The following is a 9,426-nucleotide window of genomic DNA, read 5'->3' as shown; positions in this document are numbered from 1 at the left end:
CCCTCCCCTCTAGAACCCTCAGTTTGTTTTTCAGAGTCCATCGTCTCTCATGGTTCGTCTCCCCCTCCGATTTCCCCCCCTTGATTCCTCCCCTCCTGCTATCTTCTTCTTTTTTTTTTTTTAACATATAATGTATTATTTGTTTCAGAGGTACAGATCTGTGATTCAACAGTCTTACACAATTCACAGCGCTCACCATAGCACGTACCCTCCCCAGTGTCTATCACCCAGCCACCCCATCCCTCCCACACCAGCCCCAGAACATTGTTTAATTTTTAAAAGCAGAGAAAGAAAAACATGTTTCATTTACATCACGTTAAATTCACATCCAATTTATATCGTATTAAATTTAAAAAGAAGAAAAGAGAAGTGTCAGTGTGCTGACTCTCACAGGCGCTGTGACATAGATTCTGATGTGAGCCTGTTCAGTGTGAGGGTAAAGTCATGCTGTTGTCTAGCAGAATTCCTACAGCTAGACCCAGAAACGTAAAAGACGTAACATTACAGCATTGTCACTGCGCACAGTTATTCTATTGCCGGGATTTGCCACGGGGTTTCTGAAGATGTCCTGTGTAATTGATGATACCGGAGAAAGCTCCTAGAGGCGGCTACTACTCTGATGAATGGATGCCAATATGAGGCAGGTCCGCGTTGGTTCAACAATACTCCTTGCCTTTGGCCCACATTTCTCATGACAGTTGTAATAAAAACCATTAAGAAAACATGCAGTCACTTTTATTCCTTATCTGTTAGAATTCAGCAGCTGGAACCACATTCTTATGCTGGTGTGTATGATAATTTTTTCTTAGTTAATGGTTTGACTGTGTGGTTATTCATGTCCGGTTTCTCTGAGTTTCCTCTGTGTATTGCCAAATAATCCGTGGCAGAAACTCAATATTGGTTTTTGAATTGAACTGAATTGGCTCAATACCTTAGAATAACTAAATCCCCACTATATTACCAGTACTTTACCCCATTGTCCCCATTGGGTTCCTTTGACAAGCAGTTCACTTACACCCGAGCAGTAATGAAAACCATACAGAAATCTTCTCTACCACAGTAATCATTGCTCTGGCTTTTTGAAAACCAAAGGTTGGCAAACTGACTGGTCATCAATTATGGTGCCTGGGGTGATAGGATTCCATTACTACTCTGTCTGCTTACAACGATGATCGGATATTAAGTTGTTCTCATGCAAGGCAGACCCAATTGCCTTGGGACTTGACTTTTCCATAATGACTATCTTTGGAATAGTCTCTCTGTTATTGTCTTGCCAATCAGATCTCTTATTGTCAACTTGGGAGATTTGTAGTCAAATGTCATCCTCCCTAGCACTCTAATCCTTGCCAACTTGGATCGAATCTTGGGTTGATGAAGACTTCCTGTCCTTTGTCTGTGTCTGCATTTCACAAGGAATTCTGTAAGGTACCCACCTGAGCTCTTTTGGCCTGGAGCTTTAACATTTCTATGAACCTAGTCCAGATCTGAAGCTATATTATTTTAATGGTTTCAGATGATCAAAACCCGATATTAAATGCTTTCAACATGATAATTCAAAATAAAAAAAAAAGGCACCATTTTAAGAAGCCTCATAACATGGGACCAATAGCGTAGCTAAGGCCAAATGGTGTAGAGGCTGATGGCAAGAAGAGCATGGTGAGTGGTAAAGAGCAGGTTAAGAGTCAGGGACACATCCCAGCCATCCTCCCGTTAGCTGTGTGATCTCAGTGTTTCTGTCTCAGGTTGTATCTCTAGACTAAGAATGATAATATTATTGGAAGGAGTAAATGAGATATTTGCACATATGTAATGCACTTGGCACAGTTTCTAGCACAACTAGAACATAGCAAATGTTCAGTAAATGGTAATCATCGCTATCTTCAGTAATATGGGATCATTTCTAATAAATAAGGAGTTACTCAAATGTTTTTGACATGAATCATCACTGTGTTAATTTGTTCATTCTGTGAATCTGTTTACCGGATGTAGTTTTGAATGTAGGTGAGGTCTGGAGCTGAAGGCCAAGAAAGAATTCATGAGACGTCTTTGGTGCAAAAAGGTGGTTTTATTAAAGCACAGAGCATGGGGACAGGACCCATGGGCAGGAAAAACTGCCCTGGGGTCATGAAGAGTGGTCCCCTAGATACTTTCAAGTTGGGAGGGGGTTAGGGATGGTGTAAGCCTCCCAGGTGTTTTGGAAACAAGGTTTCCAGGATCCTGAGGGGGCTAGCAATTGTTGGGAAAGGTCATTTATTATTGTTTAGCAAACCCTCAGTCATGAGACCCTTCAGATGTCTATCGGTGGGTCATATGCTTGGAGGATGATTGCCAAGATGTATCTGGGGGGTAGAGATAAAGGAAGTTTCCAAAGGAATATGTTAGACTTATAGGATCCTGGGGGTGGCTAAGATTGCCTTTTGCCCTTAGCAAAGTATTAACATCGAGGCAGCTGAGTCCCTAGAGGAAGGTCACTCTGCCTGTTCCGAGGACTTGTCAGTGGGCTGTAGGTAGTAAGGAAATGTAATAATTTTTCTTTTTGTTTTCATACCCTCTTCCAGGTAGTTCTGTGAAAGAGGAAGCAGTGGAGCTGCAGTGTAGAGGAGTGCCTCAGCTTACCTCCTAGTGGGGATTAAATAGTATGCATGGGAGAATAGCATACATTCTTTTAGATTAGGTCCTAGTATTAAACTAATAGCTAGAAACCAGACCCGTTCCTACCAGTACGTGTCACTTCAGTGGGAGTTTTTCCAAGGTTAGCCAAATCTCTGCCTGCAAAACACCAGCGGACTTGTGTGACGTGATTAACTTTCTGAAAATCACCAAGTCCCTGTCTTTGTGGGTCAGGATTTCTGTGCATCCTTAGAGTCCAGCCCACCGTGCAGGTCGCATCTCCTCTGTGCCAGGCCCTGTGCTGGTTATTCTCACAGTTTCACTCTTCATCTTCCCAACAACGCTGGGATTCCCAAAAGCATTAACTTCCTCACTTTATAGGTGCGAAAACTGAGATCAGAAGAGTCAGGTCACGTGCCCCAAATGGAGTTGTTGGAGAGTAATTATTGGAGAAGCAGCAGCGGGGGAGTTACTCCAGCTCCTTCTTACCACAGTTATTTGTTATTTTGTGTCAGTTATTTGTCAGAATAATTTTGAATGTCCTTATTAGTATAAAAACATTTCTTAGCAGGACCCAGGGGCCCAAGGTAGCAGCGTGAGCATCAGGGCCAATTAGCTACTGGGAGTAAGACAGTGGGGATTTTACGTGAGGAACTTATATTTGATAGAAGCCTTTTGGCAAAGTAATTGAGAATACGAATAAAAGGGAACGAGAAAATGTAGTGTTTTTTAGACTTGCAAATACATTTGAAAAGGTTAATGTTGTGTTTTTCTGAAATGGAGGAATTCTTCGATCTTGAGGGTTTTTTTTAAAAAAATAAACAGTGCAAAAATATCAGGGCATCTCTCTGGATTGTCTAAACAGTGTGATGGGCACTGCAAGTCATCAGCACTGCGACCACACTTACTTTAGCATATTTATAAATCATCTGAGGAGTATATGGTGAAGTTCCAGATTTGTGAAAACCACTAAACTCCAGGTAGTGAAATACCAAGCCAGCTAATATAAATGCAGAAAGACAACACAGGGTTACGCAAGTAGGCCAAATTCTGGACAGCAGATGGGCTTCTACATGGACAACTGTAGGGCAAGGAATTTAGGGAGAAGTAATACAAACCATCCTTCCAAGATTAAAGGGCTTTGAACTTCAGCTATAACGAAGTCAGTGTATATTTTAGTCCCTAGTTATGCCTACTGCAGCTAAAAGGCCAGCCAGAAATCAGGAGTGCTTGGAAAGGGACATTTAAAGGGGGCCATTAAAAGCAAAAAATAGTATCTGGCTGAAATGTGAAGCCATGGATCGCTTATACCTGGAATGTTGTGAGTCTTTTGTTCCACAAGCCTTAAGCAGCTCTGACAGGGCAGGAGAAGGTGCAGAGATGGACTCGGATGAACTGTGGGGAAGAGGAGCTGTTTATGGAGGCCAACTGCAAAGATCAGGGGGAAGGTTCACAAAATCATAGGGATACGGTACATGTGGATGCTCACCTTGATTAACAGTTGCCATCCCCATCATCGGTAGACATGGGTCAGAGAGTAGATATGAAAGGAATAGAGCATACTGCTGGTTTAAAATCTGAATCAGTTTAGGCAGAAAGGCCAATAGGCTAACTGACAAAGAGGCACATAAAAATTCAAGGTAGCATGGGATGAATGCCAAGGAAATGCCTACCTCTCCCCTTTAAAACTCGAGAAGAGAGATTTTTTTTTTAGGTCACTTACACTAGGGGTAGTATACTTTAGGAACTAGTAACCCAAATAGTCCCAGTTCTGTCCTAAAACTACAGATTGGCAGAGAAGAGGTAAATGCATTTCTTACGAATGGATTTATAATACCCTGTTTTAAAAAGTCAGTAATATTTGGAGATGTGCCCACACTTTGCAGTTTACCTTGGAATAAAACAAGTTTTGGAATCCGGCAAACCTGTTTCAAATCCCAAAGCCACTGTGTACTGGCCCTTAGATAGGTTACTTAACCACTCTGAACTTTAGTCTCCTCTTCTGGAAAGCAAGAAGAACCCCTTCCTGAGAAGGATTTTGGGATGGTGAAAGGGGTAGCATTTGTAAAGCTCCAGGAGGGGATGGGGACTGAGACTGTCTGAAAGTCTTGGTTCCCTTTGTCAGCTCTTCCACAGTGTGCCCTTTGTAGCATCATCAGACTCTGGGGCGCCTCTGAGTCTTCCCCCAGGTGGGCAGTGTTTGATTCTCACCCTACTCTGCAACTTTCATCGACATTAACATTCATTGTGTCATATTCATTGAGCCCCTATTATATCAAGCATTGCTTCAGGCATTTGGGAAATCATACTGATAAAGATAGACCAGGGCCCTGCTTGCAGGAAGTTTACCTGGGGGAGATGGGGTACACACACACACACACTCTGAACCTCTAAACAAAGTCATTTCAGAGAATGTTAAAAAGAGGATCATAGGGTAGAGTGGGACAGGGGTTGAGGACATGGTTCTTTTAATGAGAGGAGGGAAAAGGCTTTTGTGAGGAGACAACATTGAGCTCCAGAGAGATGAGAAGGTGTCATCTGAAAATCTTGAGATGAGAGTTCCAGGTAGTTGGACAAAAGGGATAGAGGTCCCAAGGTAAGAATGAGTACGGAATGTTCAAGGAGCCGAGAAAACCAGTGTGAGGCAGAGGGCAACCAGCCCTATTGGGCTTTGGAGCCAGGTCAGGACTCAGATTTTATTTTAAGAGCAATAGAGGGGTACCTGGCTGGCTCGGTCGGTTAAGCATCTGCCTTCAGCTCAGGTCATGATCCCGGGGTCCTGGGATCGAGTCTCCTGCATCAGGCTCCCTGCTCAGCGGGAAGCCTGCTTCTCCCTCTCCCTCTGTGAGCTCTCTCTCTCTCTCCCTTAAATAAATAAACAAAATCTTTTAAAAAAATAAGAGCAATAGAAAGCTATTGGAGAGTTTTCCGCTGGTAAGGGAAAAGACTTGACTTACCCTTTAGAAAGCGCTGTGGTTGCTGAGCGGAGAACTGGACTCTAGGGCAGCTCGAGCGAAAGGAGCAGTGTCCCTGCTCTCGTTTCCTGCCCCCAGGCCATTGCCACCCTGGCCTCTGCCCATGCCGTTCCCATCATTCCAGACTCGAGGGCCCACTCTGACTTCACACCACACCTCTCAGGGGGCAGAGGTAACAGCGCACAGCCCTTCACTCTTTCCTCTTTTAAGACATGTAAAATATTTTTTCTCAAACGAAATATTTAACCCAAATATATGTCGTTTCAGGTTTTAAAAATCAATTTGATTGGCCACAGGAAACGTATTTTGGCATCTCTGGGAGACAGGCTGCACGACGATCCACCCCAGAAGCCCCCTCGGTCCATCACCCTCAGGGTAAGTGCCCAGCTTGTTCGTTTTGTTCTCCACTCTTATCCTCAAAAATTATCTTGTGTAATAAAATAAAATGACCGAAGCAACAGATCGGGAAGTTCAGGCTGTTTTCCATGTAGCTTACCTTATTTGTATAAAAAACAATCTCACTTTTGATTGTATTTTGTAAGATGAGATTTCTTTTTTCTCAATTGGTTAAATATCTATTTTTGAGATTTTTAGATGTACGTCTGACAAACCACCACCTTTAAAGAACCGCTCCCTCTCCTCCCTTCCCACACTCCCATCTGCACCAAGTGAGAGGAAATGAGTTTTCTGTCAAACTCCTCAAACCCACAGAAAAGAAATCAATCGAGGAAGGAAGGATCAATTTAAAGTTCATCTTAGGGTCTCCTGGTTTTCAGGCAGTGCAAGCTTGTCAGCTTTAGCCACTTCAAAAATTAAGAATAAAGAATCTAGAGAACTTTAAGAAACTATTTCAGCTACGTTTCAGGATTATGGGGCAGAAAAACTAGAGAGAGAAACCACAGAAGGGAGAGAAAACTGAAGTGGAAGGAGAAGGAAGGCAGGAAGGGAAGAGGAGGGAGAACAAGAAAACGAGAGCTGATCGCCAGCAAGATAGCTGAGGGAAGGGGCCGCCAGTAGGCATGGGTGTTCTGTGAGGCCTATTGGAACTTTTCAAAAACTCTGGATCTCCATGGCCGCTTGGAGAGTTCCAGCTCTGTTCTCTTCAGTTAGTCCTGCACTTGCTTCTCATCCTTTTTCTGCACGTGTCAGCAAAGGTGGGGATAGCAAACAGTGCACAGGGGCCCGGCACTTGGGCGGAAGCCCCAGCCATGAAATGCCGTAGAAAGCCTCATCAGGGAGCTCCAGCAAACAGCCTCCCGGCTTTACCGCCAGCACAGCGGAGGGCCGGGCAGAGAGGGGCTGTTAAGATTTTGAGTCTGATTCCGTTTTTAAAGGAGAAGAAGATGCACAAGGATGTCAGGGAATGCAGGGGATGTGGCTGGAGGAGGGAACCAGGAGGAACATGCTGGGCAAATTGGGACACACTGGGACATTTGGAGACTAGCTGGGGGCTTTGGGAGCAATGCAAGTAGAAATAGGACCTACTTTTCTTTCTAGTAAGGGAAGCCTCAAATAAGTCAGGAGGGAAATAAGGCTAGAAAGGGATTATGTCTTACCTTCATTTCGCTGCACGAAAGGAGGGAAAGATGTCCGTGCCATCAGCGCAAACATCCTAAAATGCCTCTTTAAACAAGCAACTCCTCCTGCTTATGCTGCTGTCTTTCCTTCCCCTCCTGAACCTCTCCCTCTGTTTCCCTGGAAGAGATTTAGGAGAACAACAAACAGATCAAAGACAGAGGTTTCCCCAGAAAGAGTGCAGCATCTTAATCTGTCAAAGGAGGCCCAGAACATCTGGGGGAGAAGTGGCCTGGAGACCCAGCACAATCCAACCCTCCTCTGACTTGCAGACACTGGAGCCCAGCCTTCTGCCGCCCCTTGTCTTCCTTCCGACCAGTTTCCCTCAGCTTGAGTCATCTTTGCCGTTGACACACATCCTCTGTCATTATATGCATTGCTCTGCAGTCCGCGTGTGACATGCTGTGTCTCCATGCTGTGTCCTCTTCCCCGCCCCATTGCCACATCACCTTTTGATGGCGAATCAAGACCCATTAGGTCCCACCGGGGCTCTCTGTTCATGTGTCTATCACAGTGAGGACACTCCGTCCACATGAAAACGTACTTCCTTCCTGCGTCCACACACGGCGGTGACATCAGGGGTGCCCGACCTATGTCTGTCTCGCTCCTGAACTCCTCCGTAGCACTGGGTGCGAGAAAACAGAGCCTGATTGAGTATCCTTGAAGCTTTTGACCTGAAATACTTAGGGGGAAAAGTGTTGCCTAGATCACGCCATCAATAAAATGGCGGGACGTCATCCATTCCTTGGCAGTTGATTCAGAAATGACTCCCCCACCCCCGCAATTTGTCTTGTCAGTATTTCACAATTGTGAAAGCAAAGGTTAGCCACAAGAACATGGTATTTATTTCATGATGTATTTCCATTCAGGATCCCAGTGGTAATCACACTCCTCCTCAGTTGTCTCCATCACTTAGCCAAAGCACTTACACCACTGGTGGCTCCCTAGACGTTCCTCACATTATCATGCAGGGCGATGCAAGGAGGAGAAGAAATGAAAACTACTTTGATGATATTCCCCGATCAAAACTGGAGAGGCAGATGGCCCAGGTAAGGTGTTAAAAGCCTCTGTGATGTTTTTGCCTTTCCCCCATATCAAGTAATGCGTTCTGATATTGAACACTAGCTCACAGTGAGCGGATGCCTGTTGTCCACCCAACTGGGATTTTACCATTTTACGCTCTGGCTTTCATTCCCTACTCAATTTGAACCAGACCGAAACAGACCTTCCCGGGAATGGAATGTATACACAGATCCTTGTTATCCATTCTTACGGGAGAAATTGTCTGATCTCGTTGCACCCAGAAAGTCTTTGGGCCACAGGGAGTCATACCACGTACGAATCGACTCAAAATGAAAATGAAAAATAAAAGTCTGGGTTATAAAATGTAAATCGGTTAGATGACAGAGCAGAAGTCGGAGGGAAATATTAGTGCCTCGTGATGTTGTTAACTTCCTTCCAAGTTAACATACTTGTACAGAATTGCGTCGTTTCGTATTGTCACCTTGAGGAGTTGAAGGTGATGATGCTGCCTGACACAAAGAACTGAAAAAAGAAACCTTTCCTGTTCGGAGCTTTCCATGGTTTTGGTAGAGATGTCCTTGTCTAGCCTGCCCTCAGACTGCTGCTCAGAAACCTGAGTCAGCCATGACCAAACGGCCGAGCTGTTCCTAACATCCATTCAGAGGGACAGCTAGCTCTAGAGTTTCTCTGAGAATTCAAGATTTGGATTTGTTCACAACGACTGGCAGAATCAACTCTTTCATCCTCCTCCTAGGTTCAGACTGGTGTGTTAAGAGGCTTCTCTCTGCCTCCCACACCTAGGATGAGAATCTTAAGGTGAAAATTCAACTGTAATTGCTTTGCTTTGCTTGTTAAATATTTTTCTGACCTGTTTGGTGAGATTCTGTTTTGAAAAGCCTTTGGTAAACATTCTGTGCTGCCACTCATGAAAGAAAAATGTGAAGAGAATGTTCTGGAAACCATGGATATTCTGCCTGCAAATGCCCTGGAGAGAGAGGGTCTGGTATACTGCAACTCCTTTCAGCTCTCTCAGTATTGAATTGTTCTCTGGGTTCTTTGAGCAGGGAATGGCAATGTTAGGATTACGGACAATCTTATATTGAAGAGAGATGAAAATGTACGAGATACAAGAAATGAATAATTTTCCCTTTCTCTCTTGTTAAGTATTAGCTTTTAATCCTTATTTCTGTTTTCACTGATGTTCTTTTAAAGAACAGCTTTTTCCCCAAGCTGTTCAGGTATT

General features: G+C 44.2%; 1 protein-coding gene across 16 annotated transcripts in view; it reads left to right on the top strand.

Annotated features, from left to right (window-relative positions):
- Window positions 1-9,426, top strand: part of ANKS1B (ankyrin repeat and sterile alpha motif domain containing 1B) — a 432,537-nt gene that overhangs the window by 341,753 nt on the left and 81,358 nt on the right. For 13 of the 16 annotated variants that reach the window (XM_081822235.1, XM_081822233.1, XM_081822230.1 and 10 more), the window contains 2 exons: window positions 5,853-5,960; window positions 8,030-8,209. In XM_081822235.1, coding sequence (XP_081678361.1) covers window positions 5,853-5,960; window positions 8,030-8,209 — 288 coding nt within the window. The remainder of the gene's footprint in view (window positions 1-5,852; window positions 5,961-8,029; window positions 8,210-9,426) is intronic. The other 3 variants (XM_081822238.1, XM_081822237.1, XM_081822236.1) reach the window with 2 other exon arrangements.

Source organism: Leptonychotes weddellii, chromosome 5, assembly GCF_054177405.1.
Source record: "Leptonychotes weddellii isolate Sample4059 chromosome 5, ASM5417740v2, whole genome shotgun sequence".
Lineage (NCBI taxonomy): Eukaryota > Metazoa > Chordata > Mammalia > Carnivora > Phocidae > Leptonychotes > Leptonychotes weddellii.
This window is presented reverse-complemented; position numbering and strand designations above follow the sequence as displayed.